General features: G+C 43.0%; 1 protein-coding gene across 2 annotated transcripts in view; it reads left to right on the forward strand.

Annotated features, from left to right (window-relative positions):
- The window catches only part of mllt3 (MLLT3 super elongation complex subunit), a 130029-nt gene that overhangs the window by 46748 nt on the left and 55441 nt on the right, over positions 1-27840 (forward strand). For both annotated transcript variants that reach the window (XM_033017837.1, XM_033017838.1), the window contains exons 3-4: positions 18307-18389; positions 21305-21448. In XM_033017837.1, the coding sequence (XP_032873728.1) occupies positions 18307-18389; positions 21305-21448 (227 nt within the window). The remainder of the gene's footprint in view (positions 1-18306; positions 18390-21304; positions 21449-27840) is intronic.

Consider the following 27840-nt stretch of genomic DNA (forward strand, 5'->3'; position numbering starts at 1 on the left):
GCCTCAAGGATTTGTCAATTCGCCTACCTTATTTTCCAGGTGTTTGCAGGATCAACTAAGTAATATGAAGTTCAAAATGAATTCAACATTAGTGCAGTATGTTGATGACCTATTAGTGGCTAGTAAAGATGAATCCAGTAATCGGAAAGACACTGCACAACTACTAAATAGCTGATCTAGGATATGTGGTCTCACCATCAAAAGTACTGGTAGCTTCCAGGAGAAAGTAAAATTTCTAGGAATTATAATTTTAGCCACCGAAAGAAGTCTTGAGAAGAGCAGACTCGAACCTATCTGCGAATTTCCGATCCCAAAAGAAGCCAAACAAATGAGGCAATGACTGGGCATGGTCAATTATTGTAGGCCCTGGATTCCAAATATAGCTCTAGAAACCAAGGAGTTAACACCTTATACCAGCAAGGAGGGCGAATTTAAATTAACAAAGGAGGCACAGGAAGCATTTGAGAACTTAAAAATCATTGATGCATTTGTCAACAATTGTTTGTGTGATATTTGCTCTTGTGGGGGTGAAATAAGAAAAGAGGCTGGGTTAATCTATGTACAATGTTTAAACTGCAATTTCAGATTGTTCAACAGATAGATCTCATGGCGGGCCACTGTCAAGTGCTGGGTTTGACAATGGCATTGGGAAGGCCATTATACGATCGTCCTTTCCAGCTGTATTGTACAATTCTCTCTGACTGCCACTTCAGTATTAACACAAAAGCATGGGGATAGACATAGACCAGTTGCATTTTACTCTTCCAAATTAGATCCAGTAGCTAGGGGACACCCTCTTTGCACTCAAATCTTAACTGCAATTACAATAGTTTACAATCAGCTGCTAATTTGACAATCCAGCGGGAAATTGTAGTACAGTTCACATTCGGTATCGGCATTGTTGGGGCAGCTTCAAACCCAGCACTTGACAGTGGCCCGCCATGAGATCTATCTGTTGAACAATCTGAAATTGCAGTTTAAACATTGTACATAGTGTTGTGTCTTCGTGTTTGATTGTTCCAGCAGCTTCTTTGGCTTGCTTGTTTGTTTGCATGCCTAGAAAATGTCTGCTTTGGAGCCTTTAAGGTGGAGCCAGGGTCACGTTTTGAGAGAGCGTCTATATTCACTCTGGTGCTGCTCTGAGATGAGCCAACTTGAAGGCAGAGGGAGGACATTTGTTTCCTTGTGGCTTCGAAAGCTCTGGCAGCATCTACGGCGTCTTTTAGGTTGAGGGTGTCTTTCCCTATTAGGGACTTTTGGACCTCTTGGTGGGCGCACCCCCATATTAGCTGGTCGACAATTCTGTCATCTTCCTCACCAAATCTGCATTTCTTGGCCACGTTCCTTAGTCTCGACAGGAAAGTGTCGGTTGTTTCTTGTGGGTCTTGTCTTAGCCCTTGGAACTCATACCGATGGATTATGTGGTTTGATTTGGGCTCCATATGGTTCGCAAACCTTTCAAGGACTATTCCCGGATTATTGCAGTCGGGCTCTGTTAAGCTCCAACTGTTAAAAATGTCTAGACCCTTCTCCCCGAGCCATAGTAAAATATAACTGACCTTCTCTTCATCTGCAGTTCCTTTCAGGAAGCTTTTGAATGCCAGCTGGCTCTTTTGTTTGAATTTCTTGAACGCCTCCACCACATCATCGGCGTCCCAGTTCATCGTAGGGTGGAGGCTCATTGCTGCTGTGGAGGCCGCCATCTTGTGTTGTTAGGCGGGTGCACAAAAAAAATCAATTTCTCTGCAGCCGCTGTTCCTAATTCCCGATAGCGATTCAACAATAGCGCGGTTTTTTACTCGAAAGTCACCGCTGCCACCATGTTGTGTCTTCGTGTTTGATATCCTGATAATAAACGACACAATTCAGGTTGTTTCAGTTGCCTTATTGTACTCCTTTATTCAGCTCCTTTGTCAGTGTGGCGTAGTAATACTGAAAGTGCTTACATACCTAATCACAGTGTGTGTGTGTGTGGTGAGTGTGCCTGATACAAAGTAGTGCAGGAGGTTGGGACTGCTACAATGAATATGTAGCATATGCAACACATAGATTAACCCAGCCTCTTTTCTTATTTCACCCCCACAAGAGCAATCAGAAGCAGGACACGACTGTATTTGTTATAGAGGAAGAAATGTCAGTGAGGGAGGACTTGAGGGATGTACCAATGGATGTACCAATGTGATGTACCAAACCCTGACATCACATTATATGTGTACTTCTGCAGGAACCCAAATATCACACAAACAATTGTTGACAAATTTATTGAAGGCCTTAATGCTACCCAGACAAATCTCCGTAATGAAATGTAGCGCCCCTACTAAAGGACAGACCCCTGTAGATATTGGAAATCGTAATGCCGATTTAGTAGCTAAGAAAGTATTGTGGGAACGCAAGGTGGTGGTACCTAAAATGATGAGGCAGACTAAAAGTGTAACTAACAAGTCCCCCGAGGAGAAACTGATGCCAACCATTGAAGAAATCATTTGATTACAAGAAGATGCTACTGAAGGAGATAAGGAGAGATGGAGACAACTGGGATGTGTACTGGATTGTATGACTGGGCTGTGGACCACTCCAGCAGGGCAAACTTGCATGACAGACTCTTTAGCCATATGGGTTATCGAGTGTATGCATTATGCAACCCATTGTGGTGCATAGGCAATAGGGGACACTCTATTAGCTACTTTGTGGCATCTAATATTACAATCCTTTGCTCAAAAGGTAAGCAGTAATTGTCTGGTGTGCCAGCAATACAATCCAAGGAAAGGAATAGGATGCGAAGGAGAGAAAACACCATTGCCTATGGGTCCTTTTGAGACATTGCAAATGGACTATATTGAATTAGAAATATGCCAAGAATATAAATACGTTCTTGTCATAGTCAATGTATTCAGCCGGTGGATCGAAGCACATCCAACCCTTGACAATAAAGCGGCTACTGTTGTCAGCCACTGGATGATCAGCCATGATCATATTGAATGGCGGTGCAGGCTCGAAGGGCCGAATGGCCTACTCCTGCACCTATTTTCTATGTTTCTATGTCAAGGTGCTAATGAGAGAAATTGTCCGTAGATTCGGCATTCCCATTCGACTTAGTTCAGATAATGGTCCACACTTTATTGGACAAACCAATAAAGAATTTTGTGAACAGCTGGGGATCCAGCAGCAATTACACTGTGCTTATCGACCACAGGCTGCTGGACTTGTAGAAAGGGCAAACCAGACCCTTAAAACTAAATTAGCCAAATTAAAGGCGGAGACTGGACTTGGATGGATTAAATTACTCCCAATAGCCTATTTCAGATGAGAGTCATGCCTGCAGGGATATCTAGATTAAGCCCAGCTGAAATTATTTACGGTAGACCCTTAAAAACCCCTTGGAACCAGAATGCGATGAAAATAGTTAATTTCCACCATATGACTACAGAGATGACTGACTATATCTTAGCCTTGACAAGAGCCTTAAGGGATTTACATTGTAGAGTGAGAGTAGCCTATGAGGATATGCCTTCATTAGTAACTCCCATTAAAGTAAAACCTGGAGACTGTCTTAGTGAAGAATTGGGTAAGAAAAGGATCAGAAGTTTGTTGGGAAGGACCTTACCAAGTTCTTCTAATGACTCCGACAGCAGTAAAAGTAGAGGGAAGAAATGCCTGGGCGCATCTTCATCATTGTATTGGTGAAGGTATCAGTGGTTAACTTGTTTCCTCGCAGGTTTTCTTAGGAATTCTCCACTCTATCACGAATCAAGGACCAATGAACTATCAAGATTGATGGATGGGATTCGCGCCCACGAAAACCCGGGAGGTGAAGACTCATCAGACAGAAATCGTGGAGCTAATCCCACGAAAACTCAGGAAGCTCGATTAAATTCTGAGAAGCCACATCAACATCTTCTTGTTAAAACATTGTTAAAGTATAGCAGTCATCATTGTATTCTGGAGTTATCATTTATGATGAGGGTTATCATGAATGATAAAATGGGGGAATGTTAATATTGGCCAAATTAAAGACACCATAAAATGGAGGATCCCTGCACTTGTCAGAATTGCTTAACCCTTGTCAGTTGAACTTTGCAGGCTTTGATTGGCACCAGCCAGTCTAGGCACAGACTGGTATGCAGGATGGTGAGTGGTCCAGGTGTTCTCCCTATTTCTCTTAAATTGATAACATGTAAAGCAGTTTTGCAAACGAACCGTAAATGCATCATTTCGATTGGATCGCTGCAAAACCATTGTAAATAGTATAAATAATGTTGCGAGACGGTCATCCTGTTAATTGATGATTGGTCGAACAATTGAGCCTTGGAGACACTGTTTAGATCTCAGGGCACATGTTTCAATGTTTGTTCTTGTTTGCTTCCTTCTGTAGCTTTCTTTCAAATACAAGGTATTAGCCACTGTATTATTGGGTTAGGGAAATGTCTGTCATGTATGGGGTTAATCGATGTCTGTTATTGGACTGTAAAGAGACCACCCCCATGTGGGTTGGCCCCTCGAGGTCCGGGCACCTATAAAAGGCCGCTGCCACGAGGTCCTGTGTCGATCTTCTGGGAGAGCACTTAGGAATGCGTGACCTTCTGGAGTGTCTTTGTTTGAGCGAGGCCAAGAGGGCTCGATTAGGCAGATACGAGGATCGAACCCACGGTGGTTAGGTACAGTAGTTGGAACTGTAATTGTGTTTTGTCAAAATAAAGTTTAGATGCGCTTTTCCCTTTGAGAATAGGGAAGATTCAAACCAGAGGACATGACTTCAGAATTAAGGGACAGAAGTTTAGGGGTAACATGAGGGGGAACTTCTTTACTCAGAGAGTGGTAGCGGTGTGGAATGAGCTTCCAGTGGAAGTGGTGGCGGCAGGTTCGTTGGTATCATTTAAGAATAAATTGGATAGGCATATGGATGAGAAGGGAATGGAGGGTTATGGTATGAGTGCAGGCAGGTGGGACTAAGGGGAAAAAAAAAAAATTGTTCGGCGCGGACTTGTAGGGCCGAGATGGCCTGTTTCCGTGCTGTAATTGTTATATGGTTATATGGTTATAAGTGCTTGACTCTGATTTTTGACTGAAAATAGACTGTAAATAGCTTCCCCCGAAGCTTAGAACGAGCTATTTACACAAGCACTCAAGTTTATATCGGAAACATGCTGGCTATGGTAGTGGTGATTACCCAGAAGGCCGCACACCGCAGAAAGTGCCCGGGACACAACTGATACAGTTAATACTCTCAATGACGGACACAAAGTGCTGAAGTAACTCAACGGGCCAGGCAGATACTCTGGAGAACATGATCAGACAACATTTCGGACCGAGATCATTCTTCAGACTGAGTTATTTCCGGCAGGTGGTTGGGGATGGTGATTCCGAGGAATAAAATCTGACTTGTGTAAGGGCTCACAGGACGTAACTCTTGCATAAGTTGGGAAGTGCCTGTCGTTAGCCAGGGAATAAAAGACACAGTGTGCAGTTCTAAGCACATCAAAAATTGTTTGCCCCAGCTGTACTATTACATCCTAGTCTGTGTTCCTCAGGAAGCTCGTTAAAAAAACTTAACTTTAGGTAAAAAGTGGATTCACTGAAATGGTGCTGGGGTAAGAAATTAGAGATGCATTGGTGCTGGGAGGCTAAGATTGTGTCTGGATAATAGTTAAATAAATAGATTTTCTCTTTAGCCTCAGAAGTCTTGATTATCCAAAGATGGTTAGGGCAAGGGGCAATACGAGAAGTTTTTAGTTTTCCCTCCTTCCTGCAATTAAGTGAGACCACTAGGATTGTACGTTAAAATAATTATTATGGGTCATGATGGAGCTGGTAGTTCGCTCTGTGCTGTGCTAATGTTTCCTTAGTGTGCTTTCATATATTGCACCACGAGTAATAACTGCACCAATATTTATCACTCAGTGACTGTAATAAAACTTCACATTATAAATGTGGGCATAGTTTTTGGAACATCATAGCAATTTTTTGCCATTACACTGTTTTCTAGGAACATTTATAATATTTGTCTGTCTTTATTTATAATACATTACTATCTTGTAAAATTAGCAAAGTACATTGTGTCTTTTCCAATACTTTTGCAACCAGCTTTATAATTGTGCTGCACACTGTTCTTTAAGGTGTGCTGTTAAGGTTAAAACAATGCTGGAAGTAATTGCAAAGCTACTTTTCCCCCCACTATCTATATGCTATTCAACATCTACTGGTTGCATACGGGCAAAGCTAAATGACTGGAGAGAGGTTCTGAAATTTTATGTTTAAGTTTGTATGCGGTTATGTTTGGTGCTCAGGATGAGCTCCCAGAAACAAGACCACAAATGGAATTGGTGCTAAAAGAGGTAATTATAACACAGAGAGATGTGTTACTCAGAGAACAGCAATCAAGAACCTGGCTCAAATCCTATTCTCTTTCTGTTGTGCCAGGGACCTAGTGCGAATCCACTAATGAATTGTACATTGCTCAGTGTAGGGAGACTGCCAGTGAGGACTGGCGTTGGACCATTCCTGGAAACTGCCTGGACCCTGCAGTTTCTCATCACTTCCTGGTGGATGTGAAGGAAGCTGCTGTCTCTCCCCACTCTCTCCCTTCTCTTTGTTTGTCTGCACAGACCTTCCATCCCAGAGAATGCTCCATGCTGGTTTCAGGCCATTGCATTTTTGCAACCAAAGGGGGACAACTGCTTCCATCACATCCACCAAGAGATGATGGGAGAGCTCTATTGAATCCTGGACTTTTGATGCACTGAACAGGTGCTACCTGATCCCAGCAGTGGCTCCTACCACCCATAATCTCATGTGAGTAGCCTCGCCAAAAGACAGTGTGTTGCTGTGATAGTAACAGGGGAGGGCTGAGACTTGTAGTTTAAGTGCACAGCCCATTTCAATGTCTGATATCAGGGAGGGTGAATGGGGAGCCATCATGAATTGGCCATCTACAGAACTGCACCTAAATAGAACACCAATGAATGCTCAGAGCAAAATTTATTAATGAATTGATAGATTTTATTCACCTCACCACCACCTGAAAAAATCTAACATTTCATAACAGGATGTGCTATTAATTCTGGTGGAGTTTGGCTTTACAGGTTGTAAAATGCACAATACTCCGCCCATTATTTATTGGCACTTGTGAAATTATTTTTGACCTATAGCCGTGCAATACAGGAAAATGTGATTAAAAGCAATAATGCAGAATACAGAAAATTTAAAATAACTAATGGTTGAACTTTTGCTTGTCCGACTAAGTCAGCAAATAAAATTAAACAATAGAAAATGTTCAGGCGAGCAGCTGTAATCCTTTCATAGTCGCGTTCTTGAAACTGCCCAAATGTTGAAGTCTCATAACAGCCATCAAGTGCATTTGTCAGAGGTGTCACATTCCACATCTGTACAATTGCTAGTAAATCAGTGTTGATTTTCCCCCTGTTTCTTTTTGATTTGTGGAATGTAGGATAAGCTGCCTAGACACTATTGGTTTTGTTAATCAAAGAGACATGTTCCTGACTTGTATTACTGAACTATAATTTGACAATTCCACAGTGATTTGTAACTTCTCTAAGTTGGCAAATTCACTTTGATCAGGGGAAGTCATTTGTTTTTATCCCATCTCAAATGTTTTGCAGTAATTTCTTCCCATGGTTTCTTCCCAGTCTCCAATAACATTGGCAGCAGTTTATTTTAATAATTCAGTATTTAATTTGCAGATTTCATCAAATCTCTTCCAAAGCCATATAAAGCTAATGGCATAAATATGCCATTCAGCCCATCATGTTGTTAAAATGCTGCATAGCCTAATCAGACATTGGTTGGTTGGCCTGCAGATTATAATACTTTTGAGTACATATCCAAGGACTGTGTAAAATAACAATGTCAGTCAATGTAAAGAACTCAGCAAGTTAGGCAGCAACTGTGGAGAAAGCAATTGATTTGGGGTAGATAATGCTGGAGAAACTCAGCAGGTGAGGCAGCATCTATGGAGCGAAGGAATAGGCAACGTTTCGGGTCGAGACCCTTCTTGAGACTGATTGGGGTGGTGACCTTTGATTAGGACTGACAAAAGGTTCTTGACCTGAAATGCAAACAGTTTCTTCCTCCACAGATTCTGTGCGTTTTGTTAAATCTCTCCAGCATAGTTTTTTTTTCCAAGCACTTGTAAGTTTTACTTTTCTTGTGCTATTTAGATGCGATTGCTGTAATTTTTACCCATCTTCAGACAACAATTTAGTGAAAGGATCTTTCCTCTTCCCTCCAATCACGCTAACTGTGTTCCCTCTAATGTTAATTACAGCTGATGGTAAAAGCATCCTTCCTATTTACTCATAATTCCTCATAATTTTATGCACCTCAATTAAATGTACCTTCAGCCTCCTGTTGCAAAGTAAACAACCCTAGTTTATTTGATCTATTCTAATTTTCCAGTCCGATCAATAACTTTGTAAATCTTCTGTGCTCCCTTTTTCACTGGCCACTTCTTTATTGCGACTATAAGCATGGAGAATTGTTCACAAATGTTAGTTGGCATAGTGTCACAGCTAGTAGAGATGCGGCCTCTTAGTGCCAGAAATCTAGTTTCAATCTTGAACTGGGAAACTGCGTGTGTGGTTTGCATGTTCTCCCAGTGTGAATGTGTGGATTTGCTTTGATTCCACCAGTGTCCTCCCACATGCTGAAAATTTGCAAGTGGGTAGTTTAATTGGCCGGAGTACAGCACCCCTTGCATGCAGGTGCGCATCAGATTCTGGGGGGAGTTGAAGAGAACGAGGGGGAAATAAAAATGAGGTTCCTGTAAGATTAATATACAATAAGTAGTTTAGCTTAGATACTGTTTTGAGATACAGTGCAGAATCAGGCCCTTCAGCCCACCAGGTCTGTGCCGACCAGCGATCCCCAACAATTAACACTATCCCACACACATTAGGGACAATTTTTACATTTACCAAGCCAATTAATCTACATACCTGTACGTCTTTGCAGTGTGGGAGGAAACCGAAGATCTCAGAGAAAACCCACGCAGGTCACAGGGAGAAAGTACAAACTCCGTACAGACAGCACCCGTGGTCTGGATCAAACCCGGGTCTCCGGCACTGCATTTGCTGTAAGGCAGCAACTCTACCGCAGCGCCACCGTGCTGCCCTTTTATGGTCAACATAGGATCTGTGCTGAAGGGTCTGCTTCTGTGCTGTATCGCAATGACTCTCTGACAATGGACAAGCTGTGAACTTACTAGTGTTGTATACACTTCTGACGAAATATTCCTATTCTTAAATTCTATGACTTGTTAAACTGGGGAAGGAATTCTGTGATTTAATAAATCAGAGAAAACCCTTCAACCCAGATCCCACACTGACCATCAACTACCCATTTTATATTAATCCTACATGAACCCCAATGTCATAATAAAAACAATGTTGATCCATATTATTGACTCATCTTACTGCCTTATTGAGATAATTCATATATAATCCATGGTTCCTCTGCTGCTTCCAACATTTGATCTTCCCATTCCTTGCCTTGCTGCATTTTCCCCAAATGAGTTGCCTTGCATTTCTCAGAATTAACTTCCATTTGACTGACAACTGACCAGGCCATCTATAAGCTACTGTAGCTGAAAGCTTCCCCTCCTTGTGATTATCTATGCTGCCAGTTTTAGTATCATCCCCCAACTATCTCATCCCATTCCTACATTTTGGCATGAACCTAATGCAAAAAGCAACATGAGCAGCTCTCAAACCTGTGAATCCTGGTGGTAACATCTGCTTTTGATCTGATTTTCCACTATCTCTTGGGCTTTTACATTTATGTTTGGCATATCACAATTTGTCGGGGGGGGGGGGGAGGGAAGATGGGGTTGGAAGCAGTTGATGGGCATGAGACAGGAGGGGTGGAATAGTTAGCTAATGGGATAGCTGGGTTTTCTGAGAGACATAGTGTTGTTTTAATGGGCTAGTTTGCCTCTCATGTCATTAGAAAATGTGAAATATAATCCCCTTTTCTACCAATAGATGTGAATCTGTTGTATTTCATTCAAATTCCATATCATCATAGCTTTTCAAAATTAAAATCAATTTGGGGTAGTTGGGAGAAGAATTATAAACTGCAGATGATGCCAAATGGGAATGGACAATAGTATCCAAGGAGTCAGCTTGTACTCTGAAAATAGCTGAAGGAAATGTTTGTATGTGGAAATGGAGGTTAAATGATAGAAACCAGGATGGTTACAACACAGGAGGCAACCATTGGCTCCTCTAACATCTTTATCCGTATCCTTGTAAAACTTTCTCCTCAATATTTTTAATCCAGTTTGCACTTTAAGGCCACATATGAACCTGCCTCTGTGTAATCCATCTAAATGTTGCATTTAAAAAAAAGCTGTTAATTCTCTTCTCCTTTATACCTGTGACCTCTAATCCTTGGCCCTTCCACCGAAAGGGACATTTTTGGTGCTTAATTCATTTCTGGTCACAATCCTATTGTGGCAGAAAAGAATTCAGAGTATGATTCAGAAAAAAAGAAGGAACACTTTTCATATTCTCTTATGTTATAAGAAAATACATTCAAAGAATGCCTTCATGGATAGAAAATCAAAATGAGCAATGAGATAAAACTGGTTAAACTAGTATTGAGAAAATATTTTTACATTGATGTTCTTGGGATCATGTAGCAGATAATAAGATCTGCAGAAGTACTGCAGTGATCCCTTGGCGAATATGCAGGTTGATGCTGAAAGATGGGTCAAACATCTTTCCTCAGATTTTCTTGGGAGCAGTTGTTCAATTAATTTCTTAAGACTAACTTGCTAACCCTCGTTTTGGGGATCATAGATGGTGAGGATTTGGAGAAAGGCAATGAAAGGGAGAAGGCCAAGCCCTTGTGCTTGATCAACCAAGGCCTTCTGGATCTTCCGGTTGCTAACCATTTAGACTCCCCAACCCATTCCCATACTAACCTTTCTATTCTTAGCCTCCTTTATTGACAGAATGTGGCTACACACAAACTTGAGGAATAGAGCATAAGGAATAGAAGAGAAACGAACATTGAATTCTTCAATTTCAAGTAACACCCCACTTCTCCTTCCTGTGCCTTCAGTTGTACAGGATGGTAAGGCCGCGCGGAGTATTGTTTTGTTTTGGTCATTCTGCTTTGGGAAAGATGCCATTAAGCTGAAAAGGGTGCAGAGAAGATTTACGAGGATGTTGCCAGGACTTGAGGCCTGAGTTTATAGGGAGAGGCAGGCTAGGACATTATCCCTTGGTGCAGAGGAGGCTAACGGGTGATCATGATGAAGCATATAAAATCATGAGGGAAATAGAAAGGGTCGATGCATGGTCTTTATTTCCAGGGTAGGGAAATGACAAACCAGAGGGCATAGGTTTAAGGTGAAATATGCCAGTTTTTATAGGATCCTGAGGGACAACCTTTATGCACAGCATGGCCGGAAATAGTTGAGGCAGGTACAATAACAACATTTGAACATGTAGCTGGACAGGACAAATTTAGAGGGCAAAGGGCCAAACAGGCAAAAATGGGACTCTGGTACTAGTTTGGATAGGGCATCTTGATAGACATTGACAAGTTGGGCTGCATGGCTAGTTTCGTCCTGAGTAACTCTGAGACTAAAACAATGCACACATTTATCAATTACTGTTGGATTTTTGACTGGTGTTTTGGGTCAATTGTGCTATTTTAATGTAAGTCAACCGAGACTTACAAAAAAAATTACATTGAATTATTCACTCTTTTTGTGGAGACTAAGTTGGCTAATCTTTAAATACATATTCGTTATTGATGGCCTTACTTTTTCATTTGTTATGGGTCTAGCCATCTGTAGGTGGTGGCCCGTCGGTAACGACGATGGTGGGTTGTGCAGTATCAATTCTGGTGAGTTCTGACATGGCTCACGAGTCCAATTCGTGAACCGCACACTCGAGTGCAGTAGGGGCAGATGAAGGTCATCGCTGGCGGGTTCTGGGCGGCAGCCTTCCTCCTCTCCCCGGTTTTGGTAGGTCGCTCTAGGCGGCGCTCCTCGAAGCTGCTGGCTGCTGTTCGTACTGCTGCGCGCCAGCGTGTTCTGTCGCTGGTGTAGGCTTCCAGTTGCTTGGGCGCAAGACCACAATAGTGGAGATGGTCCTTGACACAATCTTTGTACTGCTTCCTGGGACGCCCACGGTTCCTTTGACCCTGGGAGAGCACGCCGTAGAAGACCAGTCGAGGCATGCGGGTTTCATCCATCCTGATGACGTTCCCAGTCCATCGGAGCTGTGCTTTGATAATCATAGAAACATAGAAAATAGGTGCAGGAGTAGGCCATTCGGCCCTTCGAGCCTGCACCGCCATTCAATATGATCATGGCTGATCATCCAACTCAGTATCCCATCCCTGCCTTCTCTCCATACCCCCTGATCCCTTTAGCCAAAGGGCCACATCTAACTCCCTCTTAAATATAGCCAATGAACTGGCCTCAACTACCTTCTGTGGCAAAGAATTCCACAGATTCACCACTCTGCGTAAAAAATGATTTTCTCATCTCGGTCCTAAAAGACTTACCTCTTATCCTTAAACTGTGACCCCCTAGTTCTGGTGATGCTCGATGCTCGTGAAGCTGGATCTGTCCAATACTTCTAGGTTGGGCATTTTGTCCTGCCAGCGAATACCCATGATGGACCGTAACGAGCGTATATGGAACTTCTCAAGTTGATGGATGTGATTCCTATACAAGGTCCACGTTTCACAGCCATAGAGCAGGCTGGAAAGCACAACTACTTTGTAGACTTTGAGTTTAGTTAACAGCTTGATGTTGTGGTGGTTCAACACTCATGTACGCAGTCGTCCAAGTGCTTGACTGGCTTTGCTGATTCTCGTTGAGATTTCCTTGTCCAGGGAGCCATCAGATGATATTCCACTTCCCAAGTATTTGAAGCAATGAACGGCTTTCAGCTGTGAGCTGTCAATGTGCACACTTGGGGGCGGTGCTGCAGAATCTGGAGCCGGCTGGTGGTTGACTTCCGTTTTGCTGAGGCTGATTGTGAGACCAAAAACTTGTGCTGCTTCCACAAATGTGGTCACAATGAACTGGAGGTCAGACTCCTCGTGAGCCATGAGGGCGCAGTCATCCGCAAAAAGGGCTTTGAGAATGAGCCGTGCGTGTGTCTTGGTTTTGCCGTTCAGTCGTCAAAGGTCAAAGAGAGATCTGACCAGACGGTACTTCAGGTACACGCCACAGTCAAGGTCCTGGAGTGCGTGACTCAGGACGCAGTCGAAGAAGAGGTTGAAGAGTACAGGGGCCAGAACGCAGCCAGAAAGCTTCAGATGTTGAAAGGTGCAGAAGTTTCACCGTTGACCAGAACTGTTCCTGTCATGCCATTGTGGAAGAGCCAGATGATCTGGATCTTTCTTGGGCAGCTGAGCTTGTAAAGTATCAACCACAGACCGTGTCAAAGGCCTTTGTCAAGTCGATGAAGACTGCGTAGAGGTCCATCTTTTGGTCGATGCATTTTTCCTGTATCTTTCTCACCATGAAGGTCATATCAGCAGTGCTGCAACCAGGTCTGAGACCACACTGAGACTCCGGCAAGCTTGCTTCCGCGACCTTATTGATTATGCGGTTGAGATGACATGGGTCAGTATCTTTCCAGTGATGGACAACAAGGAGATGCCTCGGTAGTTGCCACAGTCAGCTTTGCTACCTTTGTTTTTGAACAAGGAGACAACAGTGGCGTCCCTGAATTCCTCGGGCATACTTTCTGTCCCCCAGATGCTGGACGAGATGTTGTGGAAGGCGTCTAGTGTCTCAGGACCTGCTGCCTTGTAAAGTTCAATAGGGATTCCGTCCATGCCTGATGCCTTGCCTGCCTGTACGGGTTTGACTGATGGCCTTCTTGGTCTCTTCCCAAAGATGGGTGGAGGTCAAGGTCGTCAAGTGTTGGCTTTTGTGGGATCTGGTCGAGAGCGACTGGGTCAATGTCAGAGGGTCTATTGAGGAGATTGGCGAAGTGTTCTCTCCATCTGTCTGAGATGCTGCTTTTTTCCTTGAGCAGGGTTTTGCCGTCAGTTGCAAGGAGGTGGGAGGTCAGCTTGGGTGGACCATACACAGCCTTGATCAAGCTGAAAAACTGCTTAGAGTTGTTCGTGTCTGCGTAATGTTGTACTTCGTCAGCTTCACTCGCCCACCAGCTGTCTTGTATCTCTCGTAGCTCCTTCTGTGCTTTGCTCTGCAGGTGTTTGAAGCGATTCTTTTTGGAGATAGAGGATACGTCGTTCCGCCACTCAATGAATGCCTTGTGTTTCTCCTCCAGGAGTTTAGTTATGTCATCATTGTTTGCATCAAACCAGTCCTGGTGCACTCACTGCTTGCATCCAAGCACTTCCTTAGCTCACTCTGTCATCAGCTCTTTGAACTGGTTCCACTTTTCAGTGGGGTCGCCTGTCAGTGGTCCATGAGCAGCCAGCTTGTTGTCCAGCTGGGACTGGTACTTCTCAGTGATGTCTGGTCATTTGAGCATCTCTGTGTTGAATGTTACACAGAGAAGCTTGGATGTCTTGGGCTGTGGCAGAGGGATGTGCAAATCACCTTGGAACAATTTGTGTTGGCTTCTCTGATCTTAGCATAATCTGCTAACTTGATTTTGGTATCCCCATCACTGATGTGAATAAGAAATATTACTGTTCCATAAATGAATGTTTACATTATGCAGGCAGGGCATCTTTCCTCAATGGTCAACTGAACACCAGAGCTTCATACTCCGCTCCTTCATTCATTCTTACACTGATATTATCACATACATATTTGATAACTTGCATTTTCAAGAAACTATTCAGTTGTAAGATTTCCCACATAACACTACATTTTGTTTTTTTGACATTTGGTGCTTCAAACCGATTCCCGCCTGTCTTCACTGATCCAATGTAGGGAACAAAAACATCTGAGGCCACTTTAATAAAAAGTGTTCTGAAACGGCCCCAATAACACTCTAATTTGGTGGACTTCCACTTAGCAGTGAATGGTCCTAAATTTGATTCAGCACATCTTTTTTGAAATTCCAAACACTTAAAATCTGAAATGAAAGTAAAACACTTTTGTTGATGATTTGAGATTACAGGATTATATGGAATACACAGAAAACATTCAGCATCTTGTTCCTGTCTGCTATTTATCCAAGAAGCTTCCTGTAAGCTTCTTGGATGAAGTTATCAAACTAATTAGTCCCACTCCCCTGCTCTATTCTAATGACGTCATAAATTGTTTCCCCTTAAGCAATTATCCAAACCGCTTTTAAAAGTTGCCATAGAATCTGCTCCCATTATGAATTCCATATCGCCAGTCATTGGTACTTCTGCCTGTCTCTGGTTACTAACTGTTCTGCTTCTGGAAAAAAGATTCTATTTATTTATTTTATCAAAAACAGTTGTGATTTTGAACTGTTGTATCAAACAGTAACTAGTCACAGATGTTGTTAACATGCTATTTCCAGCATTTCAAATGAATCCAAGGATCAGGAGTGTTTAATTGTCATATTTACTGGTAAGGGGACAATTCTTGCAGCAAACTCTTGCTGCAGCATGAATGCAAGAACATGCAAATAAATATATCATAGTCAATAATACAGTAAATTAATAACTAATAATTCTAGATAACTAAACCATAATAACGCAAAACCAAAGTCCACAATGCAACCAAAACAAAATGCATCACAGACCGTGGCGATACAAGAAACTGCAGATGCTGGAATCGAGCAAAATACAAATGGATCAGGCAGCATCTGCGGAGGGATAGGATAGGTGAAGTTTCATCCCTCCACAGATGCTGCTGAGTTATTCCTACAATATTCTGTTGTGCTGCAGCAAGCAAGAATCTCATTGTCCTATCTGGGACACATGACAAACTCTCTTGACTTGAACACTGTGTTTTGGTCCATTGTGGATCTTTAGCTGCTGAGATGGTGGTTACTGTTGTGCAGTGTTCAGCAACTTGATGGTTGCCTGGGAATAAGCTGTTTTTGGACATGGAGGTCATGGTTTTAAAGCTCCAGTATCATCACCTCAATGGTAGGAGCAAGATGAGAATATGGCCAGGATGGTGTGAGTCTTTGATATCACCTGCCTTTTGAATTAGTGCCTCCTGAAGATCCCTTCAGTGGTAGATTATTGATTTAGTTTGATTCTTAGTACCTGTTTTCTACTATTTCACACTGAAAAGATTCAGAGTGAGAGGCAACAGCTGTACAGTTTAATTCTGGAAAGTTAAGTTACAGCAAGTTTGCTGGGCTGGGTATCAGTTCCAGCCTGTAATCTTTGTGACCAAGCCCAAGCGATTATTTATTCAGGTTAGCAATGTAAATTGAAATAAATGGAGCACAATCTATAAATCTGATCTCTGTTATGGTACTGCTTTCAGATACAGTCTGGCAGGTAGTGGAACAATACATTTGTGTACAGGTTTTGTTTTTCCTTACAAGGGGGAACTAAATCATATTTAAGAAGTTGGCACTGCATTAAAACAATATGCTCTACTGAGACTTGTATCCATGTAATGATTTCCATTGATATACTGTATTTAGGAGAAAATATTTTCCAAATATTGCTGATATTTCCTTTATCAACATTATTAATTTAGGAGGAAGGAAAATCAAATGTTATTGAACATTTTTACAGCCTCTTATTGTTCCAAAATTCTCCAAGTACCTTTTGTAGTATATTCACTGTTGTATTTTAGCAGACGTGTCAGCCAATTCTGCTTATGTGGCTCTCTGAGGACCAGGTGATAATGACCAGTGGTCTTACAGTGGTAGACACAAAGTGCTGAAGTAAAGGGCCTGTCCCACTTGGGAGTAATTTGCGTGTCATTTTCGCGACATCCTAAAAATTGGTTGGCACATCGTGACGTGTGGTATGGCGTGTGCAGTGACATGCGGTAACGCGCGGCGCCCCAGGATTTTGTGAGGTTCAAAATCTTCGAGCGCCACCTGCGTCACGTATCTCTTGCGTACGCTGACGTACTGGCAGCGTACGTGTAGCGCGTGGTGACACATGGTTACGCACGGTGACGCATGAACGTTGCCTATGCTAATTTATTATGCATCACCGTGTGTCAACATCTGTAACCATGCGTTGCCCGTACGCCGTCGGCGCGCCATTTGCGTGGCATTTGAGCGCCGCACCACGTGACCACCTGGGTATAAAGCGCGTGGAGTTTTGGAAAATTTTCACCATAGTATCTTTGATTTTCACTGGGAAAACCCTTACCATGGAGATCGGACGAGGTACGAACGACATCGCAAATGTCTCCCAAAGGGGGTAGGGCCCTCAGGGGTACTTGGCGTGCGACTGTCGTACTGCTAGACGATTTTCACACAACTGTAGCACGTCAGTCACTACCGGCCTGTCGCGTAAATGACGCGCAAATGGCGCCCAAGTCGGACAGGCCCTTAAATCAGCGGGTCAGGCAGCATCTCTGGAGAAAAAGGATGAGTGAGGTTTTGAATGAAGACCCTTCTTCCGATTGAAAAGTAGGGGCTGGTGGGGAGGGGAGAGAGCTGGAGGCGAGAAAAGGCCAGGACAAATCAGGGTCAGCCATGGTTAGGTGGTGCCCTGATAGGCCAATTGTAGGCTGGGGAAGGTGTGATCTCAAGAGGGATACAATGTGGTGAACAATTGACCTGTTAAAAGACAGGTAGAAGAAGGGTGCAAGGTGGGGGAGGGTGGGGGAGAATGTTGGTTAAAGTTACTTAAAATTTAGAGAATTCAGCTTTCATACCGCTGGGTTGTAAGCTACCTAAGCGAAAATATGCGGCGCTGCTCCTCCAATGTAAATATGGCCTCACTGTAACAATGGAGGCAGCCCAGGACACAAAGGGCAGTTTGGAAATGGGCAGAGAAGTAGAATCGTTAGCAACTGGGAGATCTCGTAGGCCTCGGCAGACTGCACGTAAGTGTTCAGCGAAATCATCGCAGAGTTTACGTTTATCACAGTGGTGTTGATTTGAGGGATTGGATATTGGCCAGGCCACCAGGCGCAACCTCTGCATTCACTGTTTGGATAATTTTGATCCCCAAAATCCAGGAGTGCAGTTTGAGTTTAGCTGTTGTATTTGTATTAACGTGTGCATGTTATTGACTCTTTATGGAATATAACCTGTGTTATGGAAAAGCAAGTTTGCAATGCTTTTGTATTGCCTCAATAGAATTGCTTAAGTAAAGTCACGCAAGTTTTGACCTTTTACAAAACAGTTTGCTTGTATTATAGCCTATTATCCCGATACCTCCTGGGTGTGCGTGCTCTATTCTGAACTGTTTTGTAATCTTTCTTTTTGAGTGCAGTGTGCAAGGATCCACCGTATAAAGTGGAAGAGTCAGGATACGCTGGTTTTATAATGCCGATTGAAGTGTACTTCCGAAACAAGGTAAAGTAATTGACACTTGATATTTTTGTGTACACTTTCCCTTCTGAATGGTGGAAAGAATGCTGGTGATCGTAGCATCTTAAAGTAGTGTTTGCAAAGTAGGTTTTGCACAGCGAAATGTATGGAAGCATACAGTTCAACTTTGCAATGCAACATTGCTGTCTATAAGATTAGTTTTACATTTAAGCTTTTAACTGTCAAAATTGTAAATCTCTCGTCCACTCCCACTGAAATGTAGTGACCCCATTCAGTCTTGTGCACAGCAAAAAAGTTGGTGAAGGAAACTGAGCCCACTGTGATTGGGGGAGGGGTGAGGACTTTAATAGCTCTAACACAAAATTGCTGAAGCACCATTTCTAAAAGTGATGAGAACCATTAAGGTGCTGCTATTACCAGTGTAACATCTGTGACTAAAAGCTTCACATTTTCTATAATCTTGTTGAATGTACAAAGCTGCAGCAGAGGAGAATGTTTTTTTTAGGAGCAAATATTGAGAAATTAGAATAAAAATTAATTTGTAGTTTTGGTTGATATAAAATAAAATTTCAGTTCATTTCTGATGTTTCTGCAATTAATTCACAAGCATAAGTTTCTAATAGAGTCGGGAGTCTTGTTGCTGTGGTAGTTCAGCTTCGGATTTGCTTAGCAGACCAGAACGTCTGCAAGCAAGAACAAAAGGATGGAAACTACAGCAATGGACACCTGGAGCTCGTCTAAATAATACAGCTCTAAATTTTAAGGCAGCTCTGAATTTAAATGTCTGGTCTAAAAATGAAAATGGCTTCTATTGAAGGATAAAAAGACCAAGGAAAGGGGTCAGAGAGGAGTTTCTACAGTTAACTTTTCATTTTGCCAAGTCTCTTATCCCTTGCCCCCCCCCCACCCCACCCCAAAACAATTAGTTACTGACCCAATTCAAGTTTTTCATCCTTGATGCCATTCTAATAAATATACCCTCCCTAAGATCTGATGAACTTTCCGAAGTGTAATTCCACAATTATACACAAAACATCAGCTGAGACTAAACCAATGAGTTAAGGTTTAGCATGACATCCTTGTTTTTGTATTCAGTTGCCCTATTTACAGTCCAGGCATCCCATATGTTCTCTTAATCCCTTAACATTTTGTCTGCCACATTCATAGATTTGTGAAACTCTACCCCTGCTCCTATTCTCACAACCTGCTTGCTTTCATTTATATTGTCGTTGTTTCAATGTCTCGCGTGAAGGACAACACTTGCTCCTATTGAATAATATCTGATTGGAGTTGGCCCATTTCTGTCGGCTTCCTCCAAGTTGGCCACCACCCTGCACATTATTTAATACATGGTAAACTTTTATATCCTGTGCCAACTACAAATTTGTGCTCCCTGTACCCAGGACATTGTTACTTGCATGTAGCAAGAAAACCAGTGGTGGTAATTACTGACCTCCTGGAGTCCCACAGTCTACTTCCCTCATCAGGTAAACAATTGTTTGCCACTACTTTGTCACTTATCCTTTAGACAACCATACCTTTGGGTAATTATTAAATAAAGGTTTCCTGTGTTAGCTTTGAAGGTGGGGATTTGATATGCAGGCAATTGGGCTCCTTTTCATTTGCTGTGTAATCATTTAAAATTGTAGCCTAGGGTAGTGGTAGCTTAATCTTCTTGGTGCTTTATAAACAATTGGATGAGAATATATGTCATAAGTAGTAATTTGCACTAAAATAGGTAGTATCATGGATAGTGAAGATGGTACTAAGAATTACAGCGGGACCTTGATCAGCCTGATCAGTGGGCTGAATGCAGTTTATTTTAAATGTGTAAGGTGTTGCATTTTTAGGAAGTCAAACCAGACCAGGACCTGCACAGTGAACAGTCGGCCCATGCAGAGTGTTGTACAGCATAGGGATCTCGAGTACCAGCACATACAGTCGTTTCCTGAAAGAGTCACAAAGGTAGATTGGGTGATTAAGTCTTTTGGCACGGTGGCCTTCATCAATCAGGGAATTGAGTATAGATGTTATGCTGCAGTTGCATTATACATTAATGAGACTTGGAGTCTTATTTTCAGTTTTGGTCACCCTTCTGCGGGAAAAAAAACATTACGTTGGAAAGAATGCAGAAAAGATTTCTGAGGATGTTAATGGTTCTTGAGGGCCTGAGCTGTCGGGAGAAGTTGGGCAGGCTAGAACTTTGTTCCTTGCAGCGCAGGAAACTCGGGAGTAAACTTTTAGGTGCATAAAACCTATATGGGGAATAGAAGGGGTAGGGGAATCAAGAACTAGAGGGTAAAGGTTAAAGCTGAGGGGAAAGAAACAGAGAGGCAACGTTTTCACACAGAGAGTGGTTCGTATATAAAACAAGCTTCCAAAGGAAGTAGTTAAGGCAGGTACGATAACCACATTTAAAAGACATTTAAACAGATACATGAATAAGAAACATTTAGAGGGATATTGGACAGACGTGGGCAAACAGGTCTAGCTTAGATTAACATCATGGATGGCATGGACGAGTTGGGCTGAAAGGTCCTGTCTGACTGACTGCCTTTAAATAAGGATAACTTGCTTACACTCTGGTTCTGTCGGTTCTGAGATGGCTGATGAGACCAATGAGGGAACTGTAGATTATTGAACAAATATGCTGGTGTTGATTTGGCAACTAATTATTTAGTGCTGCTTTTTTTCTGCAATGTCCTGGCCTCATGATAGGCTACATTTTTATTTTTCAAACAGTGGAAATCAAAAAAATATTTTTAGTTTTTTTAATATAGCTTTGTTCCAATTTTGTGATTGTTTTACCCAATTGAGAGAACTTGTACTTTTTCTTAAATCTAGGAAAGTGCAATGACAAACCCAATAGTTGTCTTGCTTGTACAGCCAAACCTAGTATGGATCATTTGGATATAATTTTGCATCTTATTTTTCCTTAGGAAGAGCCCAAGAAGGTACGCTTTGATTATGATTTATTCCTGCATCTTGAGGGACATCCACCTGTAAATCATCTCCGTTGTGAAAAACTCACCTTCAACAATCCAACAGAGGAATTCCGTCGGAAGCTGCTGAAAGCAGGAGGGGTAAGTTCTTTCATAGGCTATTAGTAGAGTGGTGCGGAAGCTGATTATTGTGGTAAATGGAAAAGTGCATCCCTTTAGTCAAGGTTAATGGACTGGATTTTGCAGTCAACATCAAATGACGGTGCTTGCCAGGGGAGAAAATAAAATTGCCCACAGCGATCAGTGAATTCAGTCGTGATGTACCCCAACCCCCATGCTATATAAAAACATCCCTCCCATTCACCTTAATGAGGTCCTTTTGTAATCACATATATATTGATTAAGTCTCCTCTTGGCCATCTCTGTTGCAAAACAACTTGACGAAGCCAGTCTTCCCTCATCTGTAATCCACCTGAGCTGCAGACCTTTTATATTCTCATCTGTGTGATTCTCTGAATCAGTAATCCCCTGCAGCTAAGTGATAGGAATTGTATTCAAATTGAAGGTAAATATTACTTTTTATCAAATGTAATAACAATATGAGGCATGAGTCTGGAAGGAGTGTGGAGCGAAACACTTGTAGCATTGAACAGGAAGCTTTACTTCTTGGAGCAGTAGATTCAGGAATTGTGTGTTGGGTTGTTTTTAACGGGAAGGTGTCAATTTGAAGCGTCGAGAGTGGAATTCAAACCTCCTTCTGTATTTTTCTTTGACAATCTCGTGCAGGCTCTTAATAGCAACATTGGGCAGCAACATATGCAGGTTTTGGGTGGGAAGCGGAAATGAAGAAATAATCATTATGTGCTCGCCCTTGGAAAGATAAATCTACAATTCAATGTTTTTGAAATAAATGTTAATTGCCATGAATAAATCAGTTGCTCTGATCACCAAGACCAGCATGGGTAACAACAGTGGCTGCGGTAGAAATGGTAAACTAATCGTTGCAAGTTTTTCCCTTTTTTGATAATTAAGATTTAAAACCCAGAGTTTGCTCTGTTTACCATTTTTATTGAGGAGCAAACTTGAGTTTAGTTTTTTCTGTATTTGAGTTATTTTGTTGGACAGCATTATAACATATTTTCTTCTCCAATATTGTTAAAATGAGCTGGATCATACTGAATTAGGCCTAAATGTTACACTTGCTTCTATTATCCTCCCCCCCTCCCCCCTCCCATTGGTACGGAACTTTTGCATTTTTCAGCTTTAAATTGTGCAATCGGGTGCATACTGTATTCATATGGTGCATCTTAGTGTATGGATATCAGGTTATAATCAAACACTTGGCCCATGTTGACCAACGTGGGTCTCACTGCACACCTGGTACTACTCCTGGCCCTGACTCCAGTTGCATACCTTCTCTCATTCCTGTCCCTAAGTCCAGCCTTACACCTGGCCCCCTATTCTACCCTGATCATAGCTGCTTACCTGCTTAGGTTCCCAGTGCTGAACACCCCCCTGGTCCCAGCTTTGACTGCACACCTAGTACTATTCCAGACCTTGACTCTGGATGCACACTTGGCCTTGCTCCTAGCCCCTTTGCACTGACAATATATCTGGCCCACACATAAAGCCCCATGTCTGACCCCCTGGACTTAACCTATTACGTTCAAGCCCACAGGTGCTTATCTACTGCAGTGATCCTTTATGGGGCACTTGACAGACCAAATTATGGATTGTTACTTTGCTAGTTACTTTGTCAAAGTCATCAATTGGTTGAACACAATTTCTCATCCATAAAATTATACTCACTCAGCTGTATAAGTATTCTATTACCATTTGTTAAGGGCTTGGACATGCTAGAGGCAGGAAACATGTTCCCGATGTTGGGGGAGTCCAGAACCAGGGGCCACAGTTTAAGAATAAGGAATAAGCCATTTAGAACGGAGACGAGGAAACACTTTTTCTCACAGAGAGTTGTGAGTCTGTGGAATTCTCTGCCTCAGAGGGCGGTGGAGGCAGGTTCTCTGGATGCTTTTAAGAGAGAGCTAGATAGGGCTCTTAAAAATAGCGGAGTCAGGGTATATGGGGAGAAGGCAGGAACGCGGTACTGATTGGGGATGATCAGCCATGATCACAATGAATGGCGGTGCTGGCTCGAAGGGCCGAATGGCCTACTCCTGCACCTATTGTCCATTGTCTATTTCTTTCATTTTCGTAACAAACTGTCCTGAAGCCATTTTCATCCCCCATATTTTCAGTATTTTGCTGTCTTCCTCTCAGCTGGGACTTTTCCGAAATGCAAAGTCCAATAACTATATATTTAAGCAAGGTTAAGAAAAGGTTAAGATCAAGAAAAAAAGAGCCCTATCTAGCTCTCTCTTGCTTAACCTATTAAATGTGATCTTGAGAGTACATAATATTTTCTGTGGAATTCATAACACAACAATTATAAAAAAATCTTTGTTTTGATTGCACCTACCAACATGCATACATTATTACATTACAGTTAATATGTACCGAGGGCAAATTTTTGTTCCAATGCTCCCCATTCCCATTTACTTTTACATTGAAGTGATTGAAATCCAAGTGAAGTTTAAATGGCATCATAAAAGTAAAACCTCCGGAATGTGTAAATGAGACATTACACACGTGTGACTTTGAAATAGTCTTTAATACATACTCAGACTTAAACAACACATAAGTAGTGACTGACTCCAGTCTGCTACTGAACTGCGCAGAGGGAGAAGTGGGTGTTATTATAAATGATACCTAAGGCGGGATTAGTGGTGCTGAGGTAGCTATATGATTGGTTGCATGCATAAACCATCTACATCCTTCCCCTTAGAAGATTAAACATGGTATGTATCCATGCCACCAAAGTTAAACGAAATTAAACAAAATCGCCATACCTAACAGGCGGCCTACTGACGCGGCCCGAACGCGTACGGACCAAACCTTCCCCCCCCTTCATCAGAAAGACCCGAGGATGGCGGCGAACCCAAAGGCGAGAAAGCCAATGGGGGGACAGAAGGTGGCAGGGGGGTCAAGCATGCAGGAGGGGTGAATCTGCCGTCAGATATAGCCGTGCCACGCGGAGGAGAACGGAACATGCGAGGGGTATCGGGCATGCTGGGCCGGTCACGGGATCAGCAGCGGACGGCGGTAACTGGAGTGGTGGAGCGTAGGGTCCAGCTGGTGGCAGATAGGGCTCCTGTACAGCAAGCAGATGCTGACGGCTCCCCTTCTGAATTAATTGGATCAGCATCATGGGCAGCGCCGAGCAAGGACGGAGAGCCGTATTTGTTATCGACCTGCATCAGCATGTTTAGGTTAGGTCTGGAAGCTGGTGGAACCTTCCCACAAGAACGGCAGGCAGCAGAGAAATTTTTTACAATAGTTGCAGGCTTTTCCATAGGCAGGACAAGGCGACTGCCTGTAGTGCAGATAATTGCAATTCGGGCATTTCGGGGGGGGGCTCGTTACCAGACGCGGGGTTGGCCCGGGACATAAACCTCGTATTGTCCATTTGAGCTCGCGGTCTATTGAACCCAGTTAGATTAATCGATTTGGTGTCTGAATCACGCTGACGGTTCGGTGGGTCAATGACCTCAGCCATTCTGCAGGCATGCACGGCTTCATCTAAGGTGAGATCTGGGTTGCGAAGGAGCTCCGATCTCAGCTTTTGATCGAGCATCCCTGTCACCAGAATGTCTCTCGTTAATTGGTCAGTCATGGCTTCGAACCTGCACCTCTGGACCTGGTAGCGTAAATCAGCGATAAAGCCCTCAACAGGTTCGTCTGGCAACTGCTTGTGAGTAAAGAATCGCGCCCTTTCTAAAATATGATTAGAGGGTAGGTCACAAATCTCCCTGAATTTGCGCATCAGGACATTCGGGTCGTCAGCTGTTTCTATGGGGATCAGTACCTGATCGTCCTCACCCAGGACCGCTGGGGAGTACCGGAAAGTCCTCGCTCTTCTCATGGCATCGGGGCCGGCAAGGTTGAGTAGAAGTGAGGCCTTGACTTCATCTGGTTCGTTGCGATGCGCGATGTTCATGTAATGGCGGTAGTCCAATTCGAAAGTAGCCCAGCGCTGAGCGATAATCGAATCGAAGATGAGCTGGGCAGGCTTTCGGCAAGAGGAAGCCATCGTCAAAATGAAAATAAAAACTTAATGAAAGAAAGAAAAAACGGTAAACAGGAGATGCGAGTAGTCTCTATCTGACACCATGTAAATGAGACATTACACACGTGTGACTTTGAAATAGTCTTTAATACATACTCAGACTTAAACAACACATAAGTAGTGACTGACTCCAGTCTGCTAACTGCGAAGAGGGAGAAGTGGGTGTTATTATAAATGATACCTAAGGTGGGATTAGTGGTGCTGAGGTAGCTATATGATTGGTTGCATGCATAAACCATCTACAGAATGGATTATATTCATTACGTGGTTGGTTGGGGTCAGGATCAGCACAGTTACTATATTAAACTTTGAATCTTCAGATGTCCTGGTTCAAGCTAAAACTAAAGACAAATAATAATCTCACACATTCCCCTGCAAGTATCTCTGTCACTCCTTTAAAATATGCCCCTTCTTTGAACAAGCTCTTAAATTTTGCATCTGTATCAGTTTCCATCTGATTACACTCGTTGAGGATGTTCATCTACGTGTTTAATTAATAAAACAACGAGATTGGGGACATTTCTACTCAACCTGTCAAAGGAATTGGGGGGGGGGGGGGGTTAGAAATAGTCAGTGAGGTAAACAAACATAATAATTGAGTGGCAAATGACAATAGTGCTACCTTCCCAATATTTAACTGAAGGAAATAATGGGTTATCAGGGCTGTATGTTGTGACAGACAGCCTGACACCTTGCATGTCATTTTAATATTACACTAATCTCATCCCCCTGGATATTCCAGATTAATATATTAAGGTTTTGTCAACTAATTACGAATCAGGCTAATTACAAATCAATAACATTAGCCAACTCCGAAACATGAAGCGCTGAGCATTGGGATCCAGACATCACGGACAACTGGCCTCAGTTCCCCGCTCACATCTAGCAGTGTTCTCCGTCTGAACCAGGGGCCGCGGAGCATTTTTGAAAGTGGGGAGGCTGAGCGATCACTGATCATTGGCCTTGGGGGTACCCGGTGAGGGAGTGGAGCAACCGAGTGGGGAGAGGGTGTGGAAGTAGGGTGTGTCCCCTCCCACGGTTGGGACTTTTTGAAATTTGATTTATTAAAATCATGTTTTAGTGCATTGTAGAAGTATGATTTCAATGTTTTTTGTATGAAGTATTTTTAAGAGGTAACTTTTTAAGGGGTAACTTGTTCCACACAAAGGGTGGTGGGTGTATGGAACATGCTGCCAGAGGAGGTAGTTGAGGCAGGGACCATCCCAACAGTTAAGAAACAGTTAGACTGATACATAGATAGGACAGGTTTGGAGGTATGGACCAAATGCAGGCAGCGTAGCTGGGACATGTTGGCGGGTGTGGACAAGTTGCGCTGAAGGGCCTGTTTTCACACTGTATCACTCTATGACTACATTATACCTCCACCATGCATGAATGCTTCAAAATCAAATGATCGAGTTTTATTGCCATATACTCAAGCATGGAAACATAGAAAATAGGGGCAGGAATAGGCCATCGGCCCTTCGAGCCAGCACTGCCATTCAATATGATCATGGCTATTCATCTAAAATCAGTACCTCTTTCCTGTTTTTTCCCCATATCCCGTGATTTTGTTAGCCCCAAGAACTAAATGTAACTCTCTCTTGAAAACATCCAGTGAATTGGCCTGCACTGCCTTCTGTGGCAGAGAATTCTGCAGATTCACAACTCTGCGTGAAGAAAGTTTTTCCTCATCTCAGTCCTAACTGGCCTACCCTTTATTCTTAAACTGCGACCCCTGGTTCTGAACTCCCCCAACATCGGGAACATTTTTCCTGCAGTTACAGTAAGTGAAAATCTAGCAGGCAATCAAGATGCTTTCTCCAACCACCCCCATTTGAAAACTTCCACTGTTTCTACCCAGTGCTTGGTACTTACTTCCAGCAGCCACTGGTTGACCTCCAGGATGCACCGAGCTGCAGCCTGATCCGTGCCGGTCACCTGGGCAAATTTGGCACAGAGACTCTCACGGCAGCGGCGCAACGCTTCGACGCCTCCGATGGCCCAGGACTCTTGCACTGGGGCTGCTCCATGGCCGGAGCTGCAGTGAGGGACTCAACAGCACGGAAAACACTCGTCAGCCCCGCTTCCCGACCGCATCTGTTCCCACCGCTGCTTCTGCTTCCAACACCCGCGGCCCATGCAGTTGATATGAGTTTTGAATTTTTCGTTGATCACAGAATTTCTCACGACGGAGCGAGAGAAATTTGTGATCAGCGTGAGAATTTGGTGAAATGCGTGATTCTCATGCTCAATTTGGCAGCCCTGCCTCTCTATCCCTCTCTCTCTTTCTCCCCCTCTCTCTCCCCCTCTCTCTACCCTCTCTCTCTCTTCTCTCTGTCCCCCC

The sequence above is a fragment of the Amblyraja radiata genome, chromosome 3 (genome assembly GCF_010909765.2).
Source record: "Amblyraja radiata isolate CabotCenter1 chromosome 3, sAmbRad1.1.pri, whole genome shotgun sequence".
Taxonomy (NCBI): domain Eukaryota; kingdom Metazoa; phylum Chordata; class Chondrichthyes; order Rajiformes; family Rajidae; genus Amblyraja; species Amblyraja radiata.